At 43.4% G+C, this 27,042-nt stretch overlaps 1 protein-coding gene across 6 annotated transcripts; it reads right to left on the bottom strand.

The window, feature by feature from the left end:
• On the bottom strand, positions 1 to 26,256 carry PCBP2 (poly(rC) binding protein 2). Of its 6 annotated transcripts, none has more exons than XM_073662957.1 (13): positions 26,008 to 26,252; positions 21,730 to 21,876; positions 20,854 to 20,910; positions 19,116 to 19,232; positions 18,888 to 19,019; positions 18,310 to 18,438; positions 17,634 to 17,708; positions 15,076 to 15,177; positions 14,282 to 14,323; positions 13,953 to 14,028; positions 6,463 to 6,518; positions 4,866 to 5,035; positions 1 to 399 (listed from the first exon to the last, which is right to left on the bottom strand). In XM_073662957.1, exons 2-13 carry the CDS (start codon positions 21,796 to 21,798, stop codon positions 363 to 365), a joined length of 1,062 nt encoding a protein of 353 aa, XP_073519058.1. In that variant the 5' UTR covers positions 21,799 to 21,876; positions 26,008 to 26,252; the 3' UTR covers positions 1 to 362. The 6 variants fall into 6 exon arrangements, with proteins under 6 accessions (XP_073519058.1, XP_073519059.1, XP_073519053.1 ...); XM_073662952.1 differs by lacking the exon at positions 1 to 399 and adding an exon at positions 2,085 to 2,713 and having other exon boundaries at positions 26,008 to 26,256; XM_073662958.1 differs by lacking the exon at positions 15,076 to 15,177.
• Between the last annotated feature and the right edge of the window lie 786 nt (positions 26,257 to 27,042).

Raw genomic sequence — 27,042 nt, 5'->3', positions numbered from 1 at the left:
TGACATTACAGAACTAAATTGAAATGCCTTTAATACCCCACTCTTTACATTGTGACTTAAATTAAAAAAAATATATATCAGTAACAGGACAAACTTATGAAACTAAAATCTGTATCAGCAGGTTTTAACAGCAGGAAAAAGAAAAACAAAGTTTGTTAAAATGCTGTCACTTCATTAAAAAAAAAAAAAAAAAAAAAAGAAAAAGTTGACGAGTGGCTGAGGAAAAGCACGATGAAACTGAAAATTTGCAAACTAGTTAAAACCTGGAGAAATAAAGATGGAAAAAAAAAACAAAAATACAAACTGTGCAGAGCTATGCAGACTGACATGAGCTAAACAGAGGAAGAGATGTTGGAAGATGTTTAACTGCTTCCCATGCCACCGGCTTCTGAAGAAAGCCTAAACAGAAAAACAAGAGACTTAATGTAAAACCAATAGGACACATTCCCCATATACATCCATCTAACTGCCAGACACCTGCTCTAAATACACAAACTATAGTTGTGCTATGGTAAGGTTTTTGTGGCCCAGCATTCTGCAAATGGGCCAGCAATTTTATGCTGGGGCAACAAGGCGATTTTGGCCACACAAAAAAAAAAAAAAAAAAAAAGTGTAGTAATATGCCAGTAATGGCAGAGATTTTTGGCAGAAAGACCCAGATCAGTTACGTATCACCATGCAGCCCAAGACTTGAAACGCTCATGAACCAAGCACATTGTAATAGATCTTGGATCAATATGTTCCACAATTGGATGTGTTAAAAAAATAAATATAAAAGTGTATAGGACAGCATGGGGGCACCTTTAGGGCACATTTATAACATCAGCACAGAAACTTTAAAAAGATTGCAGAAATTTAAGGGGTTGTGCAGTCACTGGGTGACTGCAGACTTATGATTCCCCCAGCGCAGGCGCTGCAGGGTTTCGCCAGTATGAGATTCGCTAACAGGGTATTTATGTGTTATACATACCCCAGCCAGTGGGCACAGCCTTGCTCTCCATACACTAGTATTGAGAGAGGCCATGCCTTCTAGTCAGACCTAGCCACTTCACTAGACAGGGCATGGCCTTCCTCCATACAAATGGCCAGGGGTATGTATAAACATATACATAGTCCCAGGTCTCAAACCAGCAAATCCCTGCGAGTGTTCATAAGTTTATTCATAAGTCACTGCAGACTTATCACTTCTGACTGGACAACCCCTTTAAGAACCATTAAAAATTAACTTTGTGTGACAACCCCCTTTAAGATTTTGGAGGTTCACCTAGTGCCATACCTTAGTAGCAGTGCCTTCTATTCCAGCTCTCTAATAGTGGTATCAAACTGCATTACAGAGGTTGTCCACTACTTATACATTGATGCTGTAAGATAGGGCATCAATGTCTAGTTGGCAGGTGCAGCACCCCCACCAATCAACCGTTATCGGCTGGCAGTACTTACCGAGCTTGGCCATCTAGTTGTAGTGGCCGGGGCTTGGTCCTGCACATGAACCTCCTACTCAATTCAGTGTGAAACAGATTGTAGTACCCCACCTCCCATTGAAGTAGAACAGCAGGGTGCCAGGTCCCAGCCAGTCAGACATTGATGCCCTATTCTAAGGATTGGGCATCAATGTGTAAGTAGTGGACAACTTCTTTAAATAGGTACATGCACTAGTAAAAGCAAGGAGCCCCTTTAAGTGACTGACTGGGGTCCAGACTTGCTGAACCCTCTGGTAGTGGTTCTGCATGAGGACAGGTATTCCCCTCCAGCAGTATGACTTGCACCTAGCAGCCTAATCTGGAATACTAAAAATTGGAAATTTTCACATGTCCAATAGTGATCTGTTAGAACAGATCCACCAGATGTCAGTTGTGAAAAAAAGTTGTGCAGACACGGCTTCAGTTTTTGAAAAGCAGACTAATCTCTGCTGGATTTAGTAAGCCAAAAACAAAACAAAAAAAAAAAAGTTAATTAGCAATCTGTTTCATTTGTAACAAATTGTTTTCCAATGTAAATTAAATATATAACGACACTGAAAGCCATTTATGACAAGTTTTATAGTGTATAACATGCAGACTGCTCAGAAATAACTCGTACTAGGGTTTCTCAAACATTGGCTGCTTTATTGAAATACAGTGAATGCTGATCAAAGCCATAGAATAGCTAACACTAAGCTGAAAGCTGCACAAAGAGGCAGGAATCTACCTATCAAATCAATGAAAACTCCCATCTTGCCCACTAGCCACAATCTTGACGGCTCAGTTTTTAGCATTATGTGCATTTACAGCAGGTTTAAAGACAGTCAATGCAATCAATGTTACATAGAGAAGTTCAGTTTCTAGGACAACTCAAACCACAGGCTACTCAGTATGGAGAGAAGCGCTGCTTGTCCGATTTCACTTTAGAGTATTGCTGGGCGGCAGAGGCAGGAGCAGCACAGGAGGATGAGGTAGAGGCTGTGGACACGACATTTAGAGCCAGGAGCGGGACAGGTTTCATGTCAAGCAGATTGGAGACACAAGGGGCAGTCGAGGGATTAGGGAGGCTGGAAGGTGTTTCCGAGGAGGAGGAAGAGGATGTGGAGGCTGAGGAGGGTTCGCCGCCCCCGGCCGTGGATGCGTTCACCAGAGAGGGGGCAGCATTGGAAGAGGAAGGGGTGGAGGGTTGAGAGATGCTGAGAAGGTCAGGGGTCGTGACGCTCTGGGAGGAGGAGGGTTTAGCAGTTTCTAGACTGAAACAGAGGAAAAAAGAAAAAAAGGGAACAAAACTAAACGGGTGGGTGGGAGAACAGGAACAAACGGAGGAGTACAGGAGGATAACAATGGAGGCTGAGCAAGCTTAACACTATAGTGAAACCCAGATACTAAGCAACTCTATAACTCAGTGTCTAAACAAAATCAGACTAAATACATTTTATCTTTAACTGAAGGAACACTCCGGGCATAATGGATACTGGTCAGTCTAGAGCAGGGTTTATGTGAGCAACGCATGACAGGATAGAAGATAAGAATCCCAGTCTCCTGCATTGTTACACCCCTAGGCCCTGCACTAGTAACCATGTACAAGTTATGTCCAAGGTGTAATGTGTTGTAGTCTTCTCCAATAGAACACCTGCAGTTCAGGAGTTTTGGGTGTTGGGTTTACCTGAAGGGGTCATGTACACAGCATAGTCTGCAGCTCTTGTTGGATCAGCATTATTTATCTCCCTGATGCCAATTCACCAGGAATCAGACAATCCAGTTAACGTAACAGGATCGTTACAAGAGGTGTAAGACATGGACTGGATTTACAGGTATGACTACAACGGACAGAACTGCAGAGATGCTGTGGATTTACCACAGATGTCACCCTTTGTTTTTAAGACTTACTGCTCTGAAAACAAATCTTAGAGGAAAGCATCAGAAAAAGACCTATTGCAGTATTAAATGCATTTAAAAAAAATAAAGCATTTTCTTTTTTTACATAGCAATTTTCACACTGGCCACTGGGGCTTTTGTAGACTTGTTTCAGGCATTAGAACCTGACCAGCGTGGCTTTTGTACATATCTTGAGGCCATCTTTCACATCAAAGTGTCTACTAAGCCTGTGCAAAGGTCATTGCGGAGGCAGGGGGGAGCAGGTTGGCTGGGGCATCACCAGTTGTGAATGGTGGATACTGCCTCATCAGTTGTGTATAGAGGCGTTCCCAGTCATTGTAATCCTGCCTGATGAGGAACGGTTATATTCTTCCTGTGCTTAAGTTAACAATCCAAGTGGGCAGTGTGAAAGTGGCAAAATTATAATTAAGATTGAGACTTTCAAAAATACACGTAACAAGGCTTTATAGGTCATTTTCAGACAACCGCTTCCTGTTAAAGAGTAATCGTAACAGTAATTCATAACAAATCTACTTTTTCCTCCTGGATTGATCCTTCACTCAATTCATTGGTAAAAATCTGTTTTCAGTGGAGACAGATGTTCACATTACTGAGATAGGAGACTGCAATTGACAAATTCTATGGAGACGGGAGGAGCTTGAGGCAGACATCAACAGTCTGCTGTAAATTCTCCTGAAACTACAATTATCCATAGAATAAAGGGGTTATCCAGGACCATTTAATCTTTATTCTTTTTTACTATGGGCCCAAGAACTAACAGGCAGGTAGTTGTCAACTACCTCCCTATTGTGCCTGGCGCTGATCTCTGCTGTCTCAGTGGTCACAGACCTCTCCTGCTGGCGATTCAGCGGTTCGCACTGATACATGCTGATTAACAGTGGGCTTTAAAAACCTGCACCCCAGGTAGCAGCAATCAGAATGACTTTGGCAGTCAGACTCCATCAACCGAACAGCCTGGAAGAATAGCTGTTCTCTTGACATTGAGCAGCTGAATCACAGGCAGTGACAGCTCAGACAATGCCAGGGAGAACAGGCAGGTAGTTGACTGTTAGCAACTACCTGCTTGTTTTTTTAGGCCCATACTTGGACAACCCCTTTAACTCTTTCCAGGAATGGGAAAGTATTCACTGAAGACTCGTTTCATCCAAAAATCAGTTTAGGAGGAAAAAGCTGTTTTCTTTATTAAAAAAAAAAGGTATAGTAAAAAAATACAAAAAAGCTTATTTCTTAGAATATTCATTACATAATTTAAATGTTATTTTACATGCATAATGAGAAATGAAGTAAAATTAAACTGAGGGCCATCCTACATTAAAAAAAAAGTTAACGCTAATTGAAGCAAAAATTTCAGCAAGAAAACACTTTTCTAGTACTCCTCTCATACAGATTACAATGTTGAACTATTTTAATGTTTTTTTTTTGTTGATCTAAAAATGAGCAATTATGTCTAAGGCACAGGGTTTTAATACCCACTGCACTATAAAAGTCAACACCAAAATGTCTTACCTGACATTGATAAGGTATTGGGCCAAGCTAATGCTGGCTGTTGATCCAGTAATTGTAACCTGACGATCAGTAGAACCTTCCACAGGGTTAGCGATCTTAATCTGTGCTCCAGACATCTGGCGGATCTCATTTATCTTCGCTCCCTGACGCCCAATGATACAGCCGATCAGCTAGAAACAGATTTATTTATTAGTTAATCCATTATGCATTGGAAAAGATTAGTTCTAGCATATTTCTTGGGTGAACAGTATAACAAACAACATCTTATTATACAAGAGTTATCCCACTAATTATTGATGGCCATTACTGATTTGAAGGAGTGTCATTGTCAGAACCCCCTACGATTGTGATTCCAAAAGGGATTTCTAGTAAAATAACTGTGGAACCAGTCTCAAATGTTGGGGTTTTGCATAGCATATCTGAGGCTGACCCTCTAACAGGGGTCTCAAAACACACGACTTGCATACAGACCCACAGGCTGTTTCACGAGGCCTGCAGGCACCCGTAATGATGTGGCCCAGTCCAGGGGGCACTCCTCTTCAATTGAATTTGCATCCAAGAACGCATACTCATTTGAAACGTATCTCAGTGCATAGACCAGCTCTGAGCAGCAATACCAATCACAGCCACCGACGTGAGTGTATGAAGTCACTGCCATGTGCTGTCCCGACTGTGGAAGAAGACTTTACCAAGAGAGGGGACAGGCGAAAGGTTTTTTGTAATGTGAAAAGCAGCACAAAGGGGATCACAACTGCTATATGGGAGACTACATTACTACAAGATGTTGGCCAAAATTACTATATGGTGCCAATTGTAAAATATTACAATTTTGTATAGGGTCAATTTGGAACAAAAGAAAATTCCAAAAGAGAAATAAAAATATTTTGCCACTAAAAAGGCTGTTAAAGCTATATCCTGCAAAGAGTGTGTCCTGACAAATTAAATTCTCTGTGTAGCCCTTATACCAAGACTAGTTTGAGACCTACTCTATACCATCAGTTTTAACAGCGGTGGGTCCATATAAGGATTGGCCCCATTCAATGTGACATTGTAGGTTTACAGGTAGCATCAGTACTTAAGCCACTTATTGAAACAGTTTGCAAATTCATCCACAGCCATATGAACAGCAATGTAGATCTATTAAAAACAATGTGAGTTGGTTTGTGGGTTAATCTCACATTGATCTCTGCAGAATAAACATGCACTCAGTGTGAATGTGCCTGAAGCCAAGACTGGAGCTACAACAAAGGAACCAGAGTGCTGGGTAAACCGGCAGCAGTTTACACATTAGGCATCAGCCTCTATTTGTCATTATTTCACAGCTGCCTATTGGAGAATGTCAGATGTGTAATGCTAGCTGATTTTTTTTTTTTTATTCAAGATCTGGAAGAAAGTTTTTTTTTTAAAGCAAAGGGGAAGAAAACCTGCAGAATATTTGTTATTTGGACCAATGCCAACATTTAATGTTTATGTCAATTCAGATGTTCTATACCCATGTCAGCCTTCAGTACAGTCTGTATACCAGCTATTATACAGTAATATGCTATTCAATGATATCAGTGGGATTTCAGCACTAGCTTGGACATTTGATACATACATCGTTTGGAATGGTGAGTTCATGGGAGGTTGTCTGAGCTGAAGCATCAATACCTCCTAAGACATAAGAAAAAAAATTATAAAGCTAGTTGTTCAAAAGACGATAAAAAGGTGTTTAGAGAAGTCATGGGAAAAGGTTTTGGCTAGGCTGATGCCAAATTCACAATAGAAACAATGCAGAGGTGATCCTAGTTACTATAAAACCTGAACATTTGCCTGTGATCAATATCAGTACATTATATGACTAGTGCCTGCAGTTTGCGCACCCGGAGGGGCAGTAAACAAAAACCCCACAATTCTGAACACTGAAGTCCAATTCGTCAAAACTGGCATTTTGCACATCTTTCAGCTTGCATGTGCCACCTTAAAGTAGACTGTCACCAGGTTAATAGTAGCTAGCTTAAGCTTGATTCCAGCTGCTTCCTCGACTGGTTACTTTTTGGAAATTTATAGTACGGTTTCAGAGATATGGGCTTTAGTACCCTTTTCTGTGTTTTTCAACACATGAGGTAGAAATGAAATGCAACTTTTACTAAAAATTAAGTGGCCACAAAGCAGAGGGCCAAATAAATTCACAAATGCAATAAAAACCTGAGAGGAGATCCAGTTCCTCTTAATAGATCACCACACCAAAGTGACATGACAAGAATAAGCCAGATATGATGTCATACATCGGTGTATGTTCCTAATTATTGGAATCCTATAAACCAATGTATCAGGGGTGGTAGCCAAGCCCTTCTTGTACCAAAAGGCAACCTAAAAAGATGCAGTGTATAACAAAAACTGGTATGCGATCACTATACCATGGGGTGTTGACAGTGGTCAATTATTCCCTAGTTGAAGGGCCCATAAAGGTATCAAAGTATAGTATGCAAATAGAATTTTCCCAGATCGGTGACATTTTTATGCCAATGGATCTGCGAGAATGTTTGATGGTTTTACAGGTATATGATGTTTATCGCTTTTTACTGCATTTTTCGCAATCTTGCGATCTAAAAACAAAAACTGGGTAGTTTGGTTATCAACCCGTTCTTAATGATGGCATAACAATGTTCACCACAAAAGAGTTTGAGGTGAACACTATGCATGATTAAGAGTGCATAGGTCTCCTGAAACATAGGCTCTGTACTGCATTTTTATAAGGTTACGCTGTCACAACAGGTTTTTAGTCAAGATTTTATGCACTATTCCTGCGGCTGGACATAAATACACTGCTCAAAAAAATAAAGGGAGCACTTAAACAGAATATAACTCCAAGTAAATCAAACTGTCCACTTAGGAAGCAACACTAAATGACAATCAATGTCACATGCTGTTGTGCAAATGGAATAGACAATAGATGGAAATTATTGGCAATTATCAAGACACCCTCAATAAAGGAGTGGTTCTGCAGGTGTGGACCACAGACCACATCTCAGTACCAATGCTTTCTGGCTGATGTTTTAGTCACTTTTGAATGTTGGTTGTGCTTTCACTCGTAGCATGAGACGGACTCTACAACCCACAGAAGTTGCTCAGGTAGTGCAGCTCACCCAGGATAGCACATTAATGCGAGCTGTGGCAAGGTTTGCTGTGTTAGCCTAGTGTCCAGAGGCTGGAGGCGCTACCAGGAGACAGGCTAGTACACCAGGAGACGTGGAGGGGGCCGTAGGAGGGCAGCAACCCAGCAGCAGGACTGCTACCTCCGCCTTTGTGCAAAGAGGAACAGGAGGAGCACTGCCAGTGCCCTGCAAAATGACCTCCAGCAGGCCACAAATGTGCATGTGTCTGCACAAAAGGTTAGAAACTGACTCCATGAGGGCCCGACATCCACAGATGGGGGTTGTGCTCACAGCCCAACACCGTGCAGGACGCTTGGCATTTGCCACAGAACACCAGGATTGGCACCCTGTGCTCTTCACAGATGAAAGCAGGTTCACACTGAGCACATGTGACAGACGTGACACAGTCTGGAGACGCCGTGGAGAGCAATCTGCTGCCTGCAACATCCTTCAGCATGACCGGTTTGGCATTGGGTCAGTAATGGTGTGGGTTGGCATTTCTTTGGAGGGCTGCACAGCCCTCCATGTGCTCGCCAGAGGTAGCCTGACTGCCATTAGGTACCGAGATGAGATCCTCAGACCCCTTGTGAGACCATATGCTGGTGCGGTTGGCCCTGGGTTCCTCCTAATGCAGGACAATGCTCCAGCCACATGAGGTCTGGCATTGTTCTTGCAAGATGAAGGCATTGAAGCTATGGACTGGCCTGCCCGTTCCCCAGACCTGAATCTGATTAAGCACATCTGGGACATCATGTCTCGCTCCATCCACAAATGTCATGTTGCACCACAGACTGTCCAGGAGTTGGCAGATGCTTTAGTCCAGGTCTGGGAGGAGATCCCACAGGAGACCATCTGCAACCTCATCAGGAGCATGCCCAGGCGTTGTAGGGAGGTCATACAGGCACGTGGAGGCCACACACAATACTGAGCCTCATTTTGACTTGTTTTAAGGACATTACATCAAAGTTGGATTGGCCTGTAGTGTGTTTTTCCACTTTAATTTTGGGGGTGACTGCAAATCCAGGCCTCTATTGGTTAATAAATGTGATTTCCATAGATTTTTGTGAGATTTTGTTGTCAGCACATTAAACTTTGTACAGAACAAAGTATTCAATGAGATTATTTCATTCAGATATAGGATGTGTTATTTGAGTGTTCCCTTTATTTTTTGAGCAGTATGTAAATGGCTAAAGTGATGCCAACTTATAAAGCCCACGTACAGGCAGGACAGACAAGTGGGTGCCTGCACCATGCCCCCAGCTATCATGGTAACCCTACAGTAGAGTCATGAGTGTTAATGGGAAGAGGTGATTGAACCATTTAAATGCTGTCAGATATTGATAGATTGGCATTTAAACAGCAGCAATACAGGTACGCTCCTGCCTCCAAACCAGTGTGTATTGGGTACCAGGTGGGCTCCGCTCCTGAGCTGCTCCAGAGACCAGTCACATGACATCTGTACATTAAATTTCAAGAAGGCGTTTAAGAGTGATGTCCAGCCCTAGGGAAATTTATAGCAAGTACCGCAGCTTGCCGAATCCCAACATTGTAGACTGAGCCCTCGCTCCTCCTGTACCAGTCGCCATCACGTTTTGCTAAAGATCACTAACTGTTTTCATATGTATACCCCTTTCTCACATGTAAAGTGCCATGGAATAAATGGCGCTCTAATAAGTGTAATCTACACTGTTCAGAGGGCAATGCTTGTTAGTTTGAGAGGTCACATGAACATTAAGTGGGTTAGAATTAGACTACAGTTGGCATGTAACGAAGTATACAAATGGCATACTAGTGGCCATGTGACTATGGCTAACTGGCAAGCGGAGCCGAATTTTAAGGGTGAGTACCCTTGTTCAGGATTCGCTACAGCGTCTAAACCGCAGCAGCCAGATGTTACATCATAGTGGATGGGATTTCTAAAAATCCTATGTCCACTGTGCATCCACAAATCACCTGCAGGAAACAAAGCTGCGCATCTTTCAGATCCGCAGAATGTCAGTTTCCCTTGTGGGTACGCATGTGGATTTTCCCCAAAGATTTGCATCAATGAGGAAAATAAATAAATAAATTTGCAGAATTAGTGTAAAAGTGGTAGGTAACTTCTGCAACATCAGAGCCGCAGCAGGTCCTGAATATGGGAACATACCCCAACAGTACATAAAGTTAGGATTCTGCAAGCTGCTGTGCTCTAAAGTGGACTAGACAACCCCCTTTAATAGTAGAAAGTGAATACAGGAGTGAGTGATACTGGAGGAGAATCAGTGGGACTCCAAATTCGGCATGTTTCACACGTCCTGATATTTCCAGTACCGGAAACACCAGTACCCGTGTGGTAACAGTGTGCCGCATCAGAATCGCACGTACCTGCTCCTGGGAACCAGCGGTACAGTTTTCACAGTTCCGAAGCACCGGGTGGTGGAGTCTCATTGTCCCCCTGCTGGCACTGTGATCCGTGCCAGCAGGGTGTACAACGTTGAGTGTAGTACTCTGCTCCCGCTGTCTCCTAATGTAAAAGAATACTTTTTTTCTTTTACACTAGTCTGGCTTGAGGTGAGCGCACACGCTGAGGAACAATAGAATGACTCGCTGCAGCAAGAGGGCAGGGCCCTGTGCTGAGCTCAGTGAGCAACAGGACTCCGCTCAGTGAGCTCAGCGCAGTACAGGGGCCCGCTCGCTGCTGGTCATTCTCAGCGTGTGCTGTCGCCTCAAGCCAGGCAAGTATAATGATTTTATTTTATTCTTACTTTTACACTAGGAGACCACGGCCGCTGAATACCACACATTGTTCCCTGCTGGCACTGATCGCAGCACAAGCAGGGGACAATGATAAGAGATTCCTTCAGTACATGGCGCTTGGGAACTGTGCTAACTGTACCACCGATTCCCAGGCGCCAGTATGTGTCACACTGATGACAAATGCATGTCATATATGCACCAGTGTGCAGAATGTTTTACAGCCCGTGTGGCATGCAAAACAGACGTCAGCGTTTTCTCCCCACGGGCACACTGTCCGTGGACACTTACATGTGCACAGACCCATTCATTAGAATGGGTCTACATGTGTAAGTGTCTCTAGTATGTGTGATAACTCACCACACGTACTGGAAACACTGACATGTGAAAGAGGCCCTAGGCTTAACACCTTTCTATATCTGAGGCTCAAAGGTTGTGGAAATTATATTTGATTCACAGAAAATATAGAACTCCAAAATTTCTACATCGGATTGGCGGGAGGTAAAATTATAACTGCCTGAGATGAGATTTACCCAATGTCCACCTCATGCATATGAGGGGGGGGGGGGAATGCAATAATAGTGGAATGATGTTGTAGATAAAAGAATTTATGGTATACTAAATGAACTCAGCCAAAAATATGTATATTGAGACATACTAGATCTCCGAGGATCCGGTGGCAATTGGTATGGCCATAATACTATATATTGCTTCTCACTCGATACAATGTACTCCACCATCCAAGAGTGAATTTAATAGAGTAAATGGGTTTATAAGGTTAGAAAAGGGAATTTATAAAAAAAAAAATAAAAAATTTGATATTTGAGGTCCTTGGATCAACACCCCTGGTTTAGTCGAGAATCCTACTGTTGTAAAATATTTTCGCCTCTATTACAAGCCTACAAAGGGGAGGTTAGTTTAGTGTAAACAGTTTAAATGGACACTTGCTGAACAGCAGATAACTTGTTTACATGTGGAATCACTCTTGGTCTTATTTGCATATATGGAAAAAAATGGTATACAATAGATACTCTGATCTTCCCATATAAGACCAGCTCCAGGACTTGTGTTTCAGAAATGGGGGTTATCTTTTGTTTTTATATGCAATTTGGAGATGTTCCTTATGGTTAATTTTAAAAATGTTCAATAAAAAGAATCTAATTAAAAAAGAAAGTGAATACAGGGGGTGGATGAGCAGAATGATAAAGTTAGGCTAAGTGCCCACGATGCAGAAATGCTGCATATTTTTTATGCTTCTCCCTGGCAGGAAAAACACATGCGGATTTTACATGAGTTTTTCCTGCCAGGTAGAAGCGTTTGTCAAGCGTTTTTGCATGCATTTCTGCCTGCGGGTTATCAAGCGCTTTTCCAAGCGATTTTAGCATCACTTGGAAAAGTGCTTGACATATTGGTCACACTATATAAATCCATGCAACCGGCATGGATTTATATAGTTGACCAAGTTGTTAAAAAAAAAAAATAATTATTTAACTTGCCTTCTGATGGCCCCCATTGTTTTCTCCGCTACGTCCGGTCTGTTGTATGGGTTGTGGTGCTGTGAAAGGACCTGCCATGGCAACATTTAGTCATGTGATAGGTCACGCGACCAATGTCAGCAGTCGCATGACCTGTCACATGACTAAATGACTTCACCGCAGGTCCTTTTAGACCATCGCGAGACGTACAACAGACCAGACGTAGCGGAGAAAACACCAGGGGCCATCGGATGGCAAGTATAATTATTTAAATTCTTTTTTTAACAGGTAATATGGTACCTGGGTCTGGAGCAAAGTCCTCTTTAGACCTGGGTACCATCCGCATGTGCCCGTGCGGATATTATGCGATTCAATGCAAGTGGATGGCGGCAATTACACTGCGTGTCCGCAAAATTAATGGACATGCTGCGTATTTTTCAGCAATGATAATCCGCAGCTGAAATTTCCACAGCATGTGCAGATCATTGGGGACTATGGGGCACGTATTACCAAGCGTTTTCGCTGCGGAAATTCCACAGCAAAAACGCATAGTGGGCACCCAGCCTTAGAGGGACTTCTGTAAAGCGCTCACATTTACACCATAGTCCATTCACATTTTAAGTTGCATCAATATTAGGAGAGTTTGTGCTTTTGGGTCTCTCCCCCACCACTGTTTTAAATCCACTTACAAACTTTGCATGTAAGGGAAAATACTGCAGCAAAAAATGTTTGCATAGATCATTAAGGCCTATGGATACTGGAATATTATGACAAAAAATTTCCCTTTGGACAACACATTTCAATTCTACACTTTGTACAAGCAGAAGTGGCAAGGCATCTATTGGGTATGTCCAAAAAGGAGCAGAACTGCAGAGACAGATTTTGCACAATTGAGCATGGATCTTCTAGCAGTTTCACTACAGGAAAACGTTCCTCCCTTATTGCTTGCGTGAATCCCTTGCATTGTGCTCAGCAGTTGAAGGGCTCACACAAGACTAGAAGTCATCTTAGATGGCTAGGCTGTTCAGAGATCAGCTGAGGACCAGCACTGAGACAATCATTCCATTAGGGAGGGTGTTTAGTGTTACATCAAGTTAAAAGGCAACCCATCACCAGATCAAAAGTAGACCGTTTTAGTGTACGCTCACTGTCTTTAAGTTTACTTTTTATTTAGCATGCCAAATATGCAATTTATGGACTTTGCCAAAGGATAAAAATGCTAAAGACATGCCCCCGGGAATCATGTGGGCATCTGCCCTTAACTTGAAATCAATCAAAATATTTGCATTGTCCGTAAATTACATAGACGTATACCAGAATTGCTGTGTATGCATTGTACTGCAACAATGCATTTAAACCTTTGATTAGTATGAAAAGAATGGGGGCAGAACAGCCCATTATGGGGTATTCCAGATAACAGCATTTATCACTTTCAGCACGGTTACAATGAAAGCAGTAGTCTTGGTCCAGGACCTGCCTGCACACGCGTAAAGGGCAAGTACTGAGTGTTTCAAGGGACTGCTCTATGGATAGATCTTAGCATGTACATTACAAAGTACTAACATTGAGAATAGTGTAGAAAACGTAATCCAAAGGGTACTTGCAGTGGCTATACATTTGGTTTCCTTCACACAATTAAGTCATACTTTTAGCACAATGTGAAGTGTGAGTGTGTAGGACATTGCAAAGCCAGCAGTGAGCAGTGTGGCCATCAAAACAAGAGGCAAGCATAGATTCCTTACCACTGAATCCGGTGTTGCCACTATGGGACATAGGGAAGTGAGATTGCTGCATTGCCAGTTGGTGTAACTTGGTCAGCTAAAGGAAAAAAAAATAAAAGCAGTTCTACACAGGTGCAAGGCTCTTAAATATTGTTAGAAGGCAAGTAAAGAGAATATGTTTCAGGTGAAATGGGTAATAGACGAAGTATTAGCAGCTCTAACAGTACAGACCCTTCCTGAGCAGAAGCAGTGCACGGGGAAGAGGCATATGGCAGGGGCACACCATTCACCTTAGTATACGAGCACAGCACAGAGCAGTCATCCACAACTCAGAGCAAAAGCACACTTACATCAGGCTGAGGAATGGCATACTGTCCTTGAATGGTGTAGGCCTATAAAAAGGAGTAAAAGTAGTCCTATTAAACCCTTGTGACAGCCAGAAAGATCAGAAGGTGAAAAGGCAAGTGATAGCCAAGCAAGACTAGAGCCCAAAACGATGATGAGCAGGATACAACAGACAGGATTAAAGCAGCTTATGGAAACTAGAACCACCCCACTGAGCGAGAAAAGACATTTCTATAACACACATCTGACACCTCTACACATTTGATCTGGTCATACATTTCTTTTATACGTATTTTTTTGAAGCAGTTACCACATAAGCATGCTGGCAAAGAACAGAACACTACTACATATGCAATTTGAAGCAGATGCATGTTGTCAATGCTGCCAGCCTTTCAATTGTGGATTTTATATATGCACTGATTTATGGTACAGTTACATAAGCTTCTTTTAAAGGGAATGATCTAAGTTGTGCCAGGATTAAATCCTTAGAACAGGGAGAGGGAACTGGCAGCTGCTCATTTTACCATCTTTAATGAAAATCACACACACATGCTCATGTCATGATGGGAATTCAGGCTGATCATCGCTAGCCATTTTATGCAAGTGGCTACTGATCTACTCTTCGTAGAACAGCTCATACTGCACATGATCTGTGATAAAGGCCCAGAAATGTAATTTAAGATTTTAATGATCAGCATAATTAGATAAGTAAGCTTTCAGTCTACACAAAAAAAAAAAAAAAAGCGAAAACCTAACATTAGGAAAGGGGTAGATATAAAGTGAAGATAACAGGACCTACCCCATGGAGATCCACAGCATCTAGGGAGACTCCCCCTGAGTGGGACCTCCGCCCCTCCCACAGGTCAGTCTCACATGCGTGCCCTCCGGCCTGGCGCGACACCTGTTGAACAAAGCGAAAATGGGGTTCAGTTATCTCTGATAAAAGTCACAGCCTCAGTCCTCAGACGTGATAACCCAACCACTACCACCTAACACATGGGGAGCAGATTGGGTCATGGATCCAAAATGAGGCCAGAGTTATACTCCTTTCACTCATGCACTGTACAGTGAACTGCTGGCACTTAAGACTGCCCATGCCCCTAGTACCTTCCAGGATTATAAATATACCAAGTTACTTAATGCTATGGTCTCTGTGAAGTAAAAAAAAAAAAAAAAGTTATTCCACCAATGGTACAGTTCTGTTTATCAAAACCTTTTAGTCAGTCTTAAGGGCCGATCTGATGCAGACCCACAGTAAGTGGGCCACAGCTGTTGCCTCACTACTGCCAATTATACACAGGGACACATCACGAGCTACGAGTAGTATTAGAGGGAAGTTTGTTTATTCTCATAACAGCTACATACTACACTACATAAGTCCTGATCCTGCCAAAGATCATAGCAAGTGCCTCAAGGTGGCGTACATTATATATTTATGCATCTTGCAACATACACTGCATGTGTCTGCAGATGGTTTAAAGTCAATCATGTCACAATCATTACATCTTTCTACTTTACCAATAAAGTCATTTTGGATCCATGGTTACAACTCAGTGGATATAAAAAATAAATAAAAAAAAAAAATGCAAGTGAAGACTTTCAGGCAGGCACTTCTATCAGAGACACTTACACTTTGTTCAGTAGGTGATGCATCAGCTTGGCACAAGCATTAGCTTTACAGAAACTGAATGCCTAACAAAGAACGTTGAATGTCATTTGTGGGCAATATCAGTTATTTTCTACCAGAGAGTTGATAGAGGTCTGATCGTTGGCAGCCCCACCAGTGACTAGAGCAGGGGAGCAGAGCCCCAGCTCTTCCTCACTGCAGCCAGTCACTGAATGAAGCAGCATGGTCATGCACATCTGTCCAGTGTGTATAGATCAGAGGTGACCGTGTCCCCAACTGAGCCATTTCCATCAGCCCAAGACATTCAAGAGAAACCACACATGCTACTCTACCCAACCTCCAACTGCAGTGATGAAGAGTGGGCCTCCAGCAATCAGACATTTATGGCCCATCATTGAAAACTGAATTTAGTTAAACTGTTAAATATAGGCGGGGAAAAACAAAAAAAAAAAAGCCAGAAGATAATCCTCATAACTCCATAGGAAAAAGCAGCCAAGTTCACCTAAGTTTGTATAGCTATAGTTTCCCCAAGTCAAAATTAGTCCATAGTCAGCCATTACAATTGTTTTGCTTCCATGACGGTGAGCAGATTAGACTGTATTCAATGCAAAAGCACATTAACAAAAAGTTTAAAGAGGGAGTGGCTGCACAAAATGACCGCATAACAAGCACAGGCGCTCAGTTCAGTACACCTTCCCATATACTGGTTTTCCACCTATCTACACTTCATTGATTGACAGCTCTGGTTTATCAGGAGATGAGAGACTGAACACAAGTAGGAAGGTGCACTGAATTGTTCGGCCATGCCATGGGTGTGCAGAGCTCCTACACTTTGTCAGGTCATGTTAAACAGACACTGTTTAATGTGCATGTGTACTCAGCACTCATTTTACAAAGTTTAGAGAGTCAGCACAATAATGGTTTCTTTGCAAACAAATTTTTATCCTTGGCTCATTTCTTAGCTGTGTGGTCTCTAGTATTTTACTTACAAATAATGCTTAAAGGCTGGCAGCTTTTAGAAATCTAAGATTCAAATAAAGCATTTGTCGCAGATCATGTGCAAGCCCACTATTAGGCCACATTCACACCTCAGTATTTGCAAGCCAAAACCAGGAGTGGGTGAAAAATGCAGAAGTGGTGACGTGTTTCTATTATACTTTTCGTCTGATTGAAAGCCAAGATCAGGAGTGGAACAATCAGGAAAAGTAGACTAGAAACATGTGGACCACTCCTGATTTTGGCTTACAAACACCAAGTGTGAATGTGGCATGAGGGACAGAATAAAAATTCTATGAAGCACTCCCAGCTAATTATGCCCCCATTCAATTTTTTTTTAAATATGCAATGTAGTGTTACTACATTACTTACCAATCGCTCTTCTCAGCCCTCTTCAGGACCATGTGACCACAAATCAGACTAGCCGGCTCACAAATGGTGTGTGTAGACCAACAATCGCTTTCTAAATGCAAGCTTGATAAGTCTTGTTCCAACTCAGACTTGCTTTGAAAAATCAGCACCGCTGCAGACAGTAGGTGCTGTGTGAACAGGCAAGACTGAAGACTGGTCATATATGATCAAGACAGGAGACTGCAGACTAAGTATTTTAATACATATTTAAGAACTAGGAAAGGAAAAACTTGCTGGGAGCCCTTTGTTTTTTTTGTTGTTTTTTTTTTTTTTTTTAAATCATACCAAAAATGTGAACAGTTAAAAGAAAATGCATGTCTTACCTGACCACCAGCAAAAATCACAGGTGAACTGGAAGGCTTAGGCCGGTATGGGATGGTGACCCCCTTCGGAGGAGACTAGACGTTAAAATGAACAAATCATTTGAATTAAAACCTCAGCTTACAGTAAATGGTAGAAGAAAAAAAAAGTAAAAGACAAGAACAAAAGAGCACTGATCATGATTAAGGAGTTATATGGTTCAGAAAACACTTTAAAAACCCAATTGAAAGTTAACAGCTGGGAAGGAAGGGTGCCATTCTTGAGTCATCCATTAGTAGCCAGCCTGCACACTGGCTAACTATTGAGGACTAGATGGCAGTAAACCAGGTTGGCTACTTTCCATCACTCTACTGTTCTTTTAAACGCTATGTGACCACTTTCCCTGTTGCGTCAAACATATGCAGATACAGGAAGCAGAATCTCTATTTTCTGCTCATGAGAAAAGCAATTATTCCTTGGACTTTGTATTCACCCAGTGGCAGGCTAGATTGGTGAAAGTTTTTGAAGAAAAAGCTTCATTGTGCCCCTAGTGGTGTATCAGAACTTAATACTTATTGCCAGACAGCAACAGGTCACAGCTTCTGAAGGGGACAGCCCGTGATCAATTTATGACATCTAGCTGCTGCTAGTTTCCAGAATAGTAAAAGCATCTGAAAAATGTCACAGGTTCAGACTCACCTCTAGCATTACCACACAGATCTGCTTGACACAGTCAATGATTGACTGAGGGATACCAGCAATAGTGATCGCCCGCTCTGTGGAATTAGGCAGCATATCCCCTGCAACTTGTACCTGAGCTCCTGTACTCTAGAAAAATAATATTTAACAGTGAGATAGCTTAATGTAAAGAGGATGGTCAGCTGAATGAACTGTGCTATGTAGGGGACAGCAAGTTTTGTTCCATTTGGCTACTAGAAGCAAAGTAAATACAGTGGGGTCTTCCTAGTTATCAGTCTTCTATGGAGAGAGCCCACCAATGTGGCAACAGGATGCGATATGCGCACAATCACGACAGCCTGCAAGCCATCACCGTGCAGGCTGGAAGTGTGCGATAAGTACAGCATGCTATAAACTAAACCGTACAGGTTTTCATGCCATTTTAAGCATGACCTGTAGCTGTAGATGACCCTCCCTTACATAGGGCAGCATATGAAGCAGAAAGGCCCACAAAATTCAGGAACATGAGGGCAACATAGCACATGATATTGTAGAATAGGGTGTGCAATCCTCATGAGATGAATCAATACAGAACTTACCTCTCTGATTTCCTTTATTTTACAACCTCCTTTTCCAATTAGAGATCCACACTGACTTGCAGGGACTACCAGACGCAGAGTGACTGGTGGTTTGCTGGATGCTGTACTGTTAGTCATGGAGCTACTGATATCCTAGGCAAAAATGGTTAAGCAAATTAGTCTATACACAGTATTTCAGGAACACAAGCCTCCATGATGATCACGACATACAGATTAACCCAATCTTACCTCTTCCAGTTTATCAATAATCATCGAGAAAGCTTTGAAGATGGCATTTGTTGGGCCAGCTAGAGTGATAATGCGTTCAGGGCAGTTGCCTTCTGAGATGTTGATCCGTGCCCCACTCTAAAGTTATAAACAAGTATTTATATTACCTACACTATTTATAGAAGTTTTAGATTTAACCCTTGTCTCAACAAGAAAACAATGTTCAGAGAATTACATAAAACAAGTGTATATACACAATATAAAAATTGTAAATTTGTTTTTTTGAAAACATACGTAAAAACTGTTAAAGGGGTATTCCCATCTCCAAGATCCTATCCCAATATGTAGTAGGTGTAATATTAGCACAAAAACTTAATTAGCAAATCAGAAACTATACTAAATTTCTATGTCTTTCCTCATGCGCAGGCATTGCAGGACCTTAGGTATCCATGGTTATGACCACTGATATAGTGACCGTTAGCTAGTTGTAACCATGGATACCCAAAGGTCCTGCAATGCCTGCACATGAGGAAAGACATAGCAAATCAGAAAAAACTATACTACATTTCTAATTGGAGGCTTTTTTTTTTTTTTTTAAATTACTCCTACTACATATTGGGATAGGATCTTGGAGAAGAGAATACCCTTTTAACTGTGGGGCAAGGGAATGTGGTCACATTCAAGTGTATGTAGGGGGGATGCCCAGGAAGGGTAAAACACTATTGAATGCTGCCAGCATGGTGCAAGTTTTTATAAGCTGCAAGGAAACAATGAATTCTAGGTCCTAATGATAATACATAGGTGTAAAGATATATGGGAGAGGTAAAATGCACCACTACCAAATAATAATCTGCTTCTCAGTGCAATTGAATTCCAAATTCTTAACTTCAGGTTGGAAGTAGAGTTTAGAAGAGTAAGTAGCAGCCATTTACAATTGGTCTTGGCCGTATTATTCTAAGCTAAAAAAAATTATATATAAAAAACTGCAATCCAAGTTGCATCTACTAAAGCCCCATCACTGGGGGCATGCACACACCCAACACTATACCAGCACACCATAGTTCCTCTGCACAAAACCTACTCTTGTAACCCTTTACCATTATAAAATGCAAGATGTTGATTGTTGGTGTGGCAACCATGTCCTAATTATACATCTTCCTCCCTTTGAGCGTACTTAAATTACCTCAATTTGCCAGAACTATAAATCTGAACTATATCCCAGTGTAATGATCAATATTACTGAGTGTAAGGACTGCTGTTATACAAGCTCGACATCAATCATACTTTGCCCCTAGTTACAACCATTGTTAAAGCCCTTTTTAATTTGGCAGCACTTCAAGGTTAATACATTCCCAAGATGACCCTGGGAACAAGATGTGACCAGAAAAGATAAGTTGCTAGTAAAGCAGAGCACAAGTATTCAACAACTTGAAACAAAAAAAAAAACAAAAAAAAACCTCCACACGTGTGACAATAGTTCACATTTTTGGATCAATCATTGGCAAATACATAATTTCACAAATGGCTGCCGTGCTGAATTTTCATACTGCTGAGTATTTGTGCTCTGAGAGCTTTAATAGTACATGCTTTCATTATCAGGGTTACAGGAGAAAGTTCGATTTTTAGGCATTTTTAAAGGTCTAGGACCAACTTATCTAGAGTTTAGGACTCATGTCCTTTTGCAGATTGGATCATCCTCATCATATCCAAATATTTTAATTAAGCAGCAAGTAGTTCTCCTCCCCCAGACACAACTTACCTCTTCACGCATTTTTTTAACAGACTCTCCTTTCTTTCCAATGATGCTACCAACTTCCTGAAAAATAAATGAAGTGTTGCTGATGTCATTCATTACATTTATAAGGAAATTATTAAATCAGGGATGTGAGGAGAAGGAAAAAAAATGCAAAACATGCTCTTCCAAAGCAGATTCACTCCAATAATGAGGATTTACACAGGAGGTCTTTCAGGTAGACTCAGCATGGAAGGATGCAAAAATACCAAAACATATGCAAAGCAAGTGGTCTTGCCGTTGCTGTGCATATTTCAGACTATCACTTTCAATGGCTTCAGGCTTTGACAGCTATGGAATGGCTAAAAGACGACCTGACAATTCAGGCTGCTTTTACGAGCTGACGCAAAACAGATGCAAAAAGACAAAACAAAGCTGCATGCAGACATTGTCCTAGAGAAAAAAAAATAAAAGTGGACCAAAAACTGATGCAGCACACAAATATATATTATATAAAACAACTCAGTGACTGGCTTAAGTCTAATGATTGCATGCCGACTGTTGTAAAGTAATAGTGTACACTGAAAGCAGTGTACGCTCAAACTGCTGAGTTAAGCAAATTCTCAGTTTAGTCAAAGAAAGTAGAACTTAATGTTTGATATATAAATTGGCTTTATAATCTGTTACAGTAATTAAAGGAGATTGTTCATGCTCTCAAAAAGGCATAGAGTACGCCCTTCACTTGGCACACCCTTTGTCAGGGGCTAGACCTGCTGCATACAGACGATCATCTGGAAGCTTTTTCCAAAAGCGACCATGTCCACTTAATGTAAGGTTACATCAATCACAAGGAAACTGTTTAAAATACACAACAGCCCAAGCAGATCTAAATAATGCACCTACCTTGCCATGCATCAGCAGCCTGATGGTGAGGGTAACATTCAGGCCTCCTTCAATAACACCGGTGTCCATGATGAGACAAGTTCTGTTCAATCGGCGCAACAGCCAGAGGATGAGCAATGCAGTCTTTGGTCACAAGAGAAGACAAGACTAGAACAAAGGAAGACACTTAAATTTATCTAGAGAACCTGGCGCTACATAAATACAGAAGGATAGAAATGGGCAGGAGTGTGGAGGATTCTGTATTCATATAAACAGTGATTGATGCACATGGCTAATGTAGTCTTCAGAGGAACATAGGCTGAATCCAGATTTTGGCAAGACTGGCAGACCACCTGATGAGTATGGAAGTTCCGCCACCCCACCTTCCCCCCCCACACTCGACCATGTCCAGAAAACAAGGACAGGGAAGGTATGATTTCATAGTGTGTGAAGAGGGCTCTATAAAGAATTAGATTAATTGGTGGTACAATGTTATTTTTATCTATAGGGTGACAGTAGAGGCCACATTATAGTAGATAAAACTGCTTTAGGTCATTCTTGTGCTCATCCAACATACAGTTTTCCATATTTGCCTTCTTAAAGGGGTCTTCCACTACTTGGACAATCCTCTCAGTTTGCCCCAGCTAAATAAAAGTACTTCTACTCCCGTGTTGGCGTTGTACCAGTGCCCGCCCTCCTGTGAGGTGTTTTATCACGTGAGGCCCTGCGCCCAATCAGTGCCAGCTTCTCTCCCCACCTTTGAACACTTAAGTAATAGACATGGAGTGAGGGCAGCAGCTGTGACTTCAGCTTGTTAGTTAAGCTTCCAAGAGCAGGGAGAGAAGCTGGCACTGATTGGGCACGGACCTCACGTGATAAAACACCTCACAGGAGGGCGAGTGCCGACACAGGAGGAGTTTTTACTTTAACAGAGGCAAACACTCACATTAAGAAGGGGTTGTCCTAGTAGTGGACAACCTCTTTAATATCAGTTTTCTTTAAATGTGCCTGTATTTTCACCTCTAGGGCATTACCAGCAGTGGAGCACTTGGAAATCAATTTTAATGGGCGCAGCCGAGAACCAGACTCCCTTGAGTGCATCACTGATATCTAAAGAGTGAGTTGCAGCCTTAGTCCCACAGGAAAAAATAATGGAGATTTACTAAGCAAAATGTGTCAAATCAGTCTCAAATTTTGGCAGAAAGCTGAAGTATGCCATGAGCCAATTTTTAAAGATATCGGCAGTATACTGAAAAGAGGTACAACTAAAATGGCCAATTATTAATGGCTTGCACACTAATTTTAGTGCAGCACATTGATGTAAAGTAAGCCAACCAAGAGGAGGCATAGGAAAAGAACATCAAGCTAAGTGCACCAATTGTATGAGTGACAAACAGCAGATTTAGTTGTATAGTTGTCTAAATTAAGGAGTCATAAATTTGCCCCCAACAAAAACAAACAGGTTATATTGGACGGGCAGCTGTAGATCCTAACCAAAGAAGCACTTGTAGGACTGGCACAACAGCTGGCAGGTAGGCTAGTGTACCAGGCAAGTTAAGAGGAAGCGAGAAGCTTCCCTCCATCAGACATCTCACCGTTACATAATGAATGAGGCTTATGAAAGCCCGAGGACGCCAGAACAACAAAACACAAGTTCCCGGGTCAGGATGTTCAGACTATGAAGTAGATTAAATTCTCTTAAAATGCTGGCGACTATAGAGACACAGTAGCCGCTTTGTTCTCTGCTGCACAGCCGTACAGTTACAGGGCGAGTGAACAAAAACCTCTATGAGATCTGATTAAAGATGGAGCTTTGTTTATAAGCCATTCAGCAATTGATGGTGGCCGTCACTGGCCTATACACCGCCAACTTCACAATCACAGCCAGCCAACAGTCTATGACCCATCTGCAGACACCCAAAAGATCACCGACAGTCATTTATCAGAGCACCCCGAAAATCTAGAAAATAGACGTAAACCTACACAGACAAGTCCTTGCCTAAAATCACCAGGGACAGGCGACCTACCGATGAGCTTTAAATAAAGGCACAAAAAAAACCAAACAAACAGGGAAGACCAACCATGCTGGTACCAGTGTTCCCCTCAGCTGAAACTAGCAGTTCTCAACAGAACTTCATCCTATGTGCCAGTGTGAAAACCATTACTAACTTCCATAAATAGTTCTTAACATGCAGGTTTTAGAGCTGCCGCTTTCAACACCAATATCTAGCAGGGCTGTGGAGTTAAGACACCCGCAGGCCCATTACTACATGGAAGCTGTTGTATGCCACCTGTTCTACCAAAGACTACACACAAAGCCCAAGGTCATGGTAGGTGGAGCACATAGTGAAGAGACATGTGGCTGCCATACTGCAGCAGTCTTATCACACAGGTTATGTCAGAGCCTCCTAGGCAATCCACATGCTGGGCAGGGTACGACCTTCTAGTGATGGCCTAAAATGACGACTTCACCAGGTCTGCAGTTTGTAAAAAAGCTAACCATTTTTGTAACAATTTTTATGCCAGCCCTGGTGTCCTTGTGGCTTCTCACATCTATACTGACTAGAGGACAGTATATTATACAGGGCACAGATCAGACCAGGAACTGGTCACATTCTGTACAAGGAGTAATTACCACTGTCCGGTTGCTGGATTATGAGGTGCACGCTACAAGTAGAGATTTTTAATTGAAGACCCATGACAAATGACCACTACCCACATATCCTACAGGTTTAAAGGGGTTTTCCAGGTGCAGCTAAAAGTTGGTATAAAATAATGGTTACCACATGCCGCTGCAGTGAAAGACTCCCATCAAACCTTAATGATGGGAGTAGTTTCACAACAGCAATCATAAACCATGGATCCAGCAGTTGCTCCAATCACTGCCTAAAAATAAAACCACTGCAGAGATGCAAGCCTGAGGCAATTTACCAGAGAAGTAAGGACACAGAATATTTTCTACCATTACCTACACTCCACTAAGTACCCCAAAATCTGAAGATGAGGACAAGGATGACACACAATCATGTGAAGTGCCCCAATTACAGCAGCCCCTGCTTCCCCCATACTAATATCCAGCAGGTGTGAGATGCCCAATAACCACCTTCACTGCAGCTACAAGGCCAACATGTCATTGTGTGCCAGCCTCCATAGCTGCATCCAGCACAGAACTAGGTCAGATACAGGATGACGAAGAGCTGGGCGGCTGCCAGGCAGCATGTGCAAGAGATGGCTGCAGGCGAGCTACTGTGTCCCAGGACACCTTGGCATGACGGGCACTAACAGCAGCAGCTGCCAAGTCTCTGAAGAGCTCGGATACAATGTAGCTAGTTCTGTAGGACAAACCACAGTCCTGCAGTGTCGGGCACAAAGGTCTCCAGACAGAGGTCATACAACCACCCCAGTACAAAACGGATTACAGTTCTGTGCAGTAAATTCTACTAGGGCTGGCACACTAGCATCAGGAGGGCCAATCACTTATGACAGGAAAGAGTTCATTAAGATTTCTCCTTGTGCAGAGGAGGGGCGCACTGGCCCACCCTGTGCCCCCCCCCCCCCACTACAGTTCTGGCACACTCGCCCACCCTGCACCCCCATCCCACTACACGACTGGCGCACCATGCGCTACACAACTGACCCACCACACACACACGACTGGCCCACCCTGCATGCTGCCCCCACTACAGGACTGGCGCACTCACCCATCCCACTACAGGACTGGCACACTAGCCCTCCCTGCACGCCCCCACAGGACTGGTGCATTGACCCACCCTGCGCCCCCCCCCACAAGGACTGGGGTCAAGCTGGACAACATCTCACGATGCCAATAGAGTAATGCAAGTCACCTAGCACCGGCCCATGTGTGGGCACACCAGTGCCATCTATGCTGTGTATGTAATCTGACATAAGGGAGGGCAAGGACCAGATTGCCATCACTGCCTGTACTGGTCTAGCGGACGGCCCATGGCCCCCCAGTAAGGCCATGCGTCCCCACAGCTTGTATACAGGGCACACCGCTCCTCTCCAGCACTGGGGTATCACCTCCCCATACACTCAGGAGCTGCGACACAGCACAGGGGGGCAGGCCCGGTGACGATGGCGGCGATGCGCCTGTAAGCACAGCGGCCACATGGTAGGGCAGGGGGCGGCCGGTCACATGGACACTGCTGGCAGAGAGGGGGTTAATAGGAGGCGGCCATGACGGTGCGGCGCCTCACATGGCGCAGCCTCTACAGAAGTCACGGCCTAGTCACAAAGCCCGGGCGAGGCCGCGGCGCTCAGGAGCACGGCAGCGCTTACCTTCCGAGTTACACAGGACGGGATGTGCGGGACACAGAACGGGGAAGGGAAGAGAGGGGGAAGGGAAAAACAAGGGAGGAATGGGGAGGAAGGAACGGTCCGGAGGCGAGGGGCCCCGGGGAGGGAGGGAAGGAGAGAGCCGGGCGGGCGAGGAATGGCGACGGCGGGAGGGGCTGGCGGGAGCTGCGGCTTCTGCTGCTGCCTCTGCTGGTCTGGGAGGGGGAGAGGAGGCGCGCGCAGCTATCAGCACGCCCTCACCGGAAGTGGTCAGAGATGGCCGCCGGGGGGCGGGGCTACAGCCAGCAAATGTGGCTCAGCCTCTGCTGGACTGACCGCGGGATGTGGGGGTAGTGACGCAGTAATACCGGGGCTGTGTACCGGGTACCACCGGAGCGGGACACTGCTGCAAGCAGGTGGTCCCACTGCGCCATAGTGGTACACCCCCGTCTCTGCGAGTACCAACATGGCGCCGAGGAATGACGCGTTTTGTTCTTTTCTTTCATTGATCGTCAGTTTGTGGCTGCCGTGATAAAGGCTGTCATTTTATTTTCTTTGTAGCGTTAACGCATAGATTGGACTTTGTCTTTGTTCGGCTTTAATGAGTTATTCGGCTGTTGTGGTTTGCTACGATTCATTGACTGTCTAAGATGGCTGTGCCCGGGCATTGCCGAGAGGGAGAGAGACAAAATGGCTGCGAGAGCACTTCCGGCGTCCGGGGGTGTGACCAGCCGTGAGGCCTCCAAGATGGCCGACAGGCGGCCGGCCGTGTGGGGCGGTCACGTGCCGCTGCTTTCCCGCCTTTTGTCTGTCACCCAATGTAGAGCGGCCGCGGCCTGACAGGATGCGAGGGGAAGACGCCATCAGTCAGGACAGCACCACATGAAGTGCTATGATACTGAGCATGGGGGCGTCTGATGCTTCACACTGGGGAATAAATGCTCCCTAGAGTAATAACAGCCTGGACATGCACAGTAGTGATGGGTAAAATGCGATTTTTTGGTGAGCCGGCTCTTTTGGCTCCGAAAATGGCTCTTC

This window comes from Phyllobates terribilis, unplaced genomic scaffold, assembly GCF_046119375.1.
Source record: "Phyllobates terribilis strain yellow unplaced genomic scaffold, ASM4611937v1 Scaffold_2__4_contigs__length_985480577, whole genome shotgun sequence".
Classification (NCBI taxonomy): Eukaryota; Metazoa; Chordata; class Amphibia; order Anura; family Dendrobatidae; genus Phyllobates; species Phyllobates terribilis.
This window is presented reverse-complemented; position numbering and strand designations above follow the sequence as displayed.

Coding starts and splice junctions, on each gene's coding strand:
- PCBP2 (XM_073662952.1), bottom strand. CDS start 21,798: ATGGACACCGGTGTTATTGAAGGAGGCCTGAATGTTACCCTCACCATC. Junction 14,324..15,075: donor ATGCTGTGGATCTCCATGGG/GTAGGTCCTGTT, acceptor TCCTTTTTATAG/GCCTACACCATTCAAGGACA. Junction 2,714..4,865: donor CAATACCTTATCAATGTCAG/GTAAGACATTTT, acceptor CCTCTGTTTCAG/TCTAGAAACTGCTAAACCCT.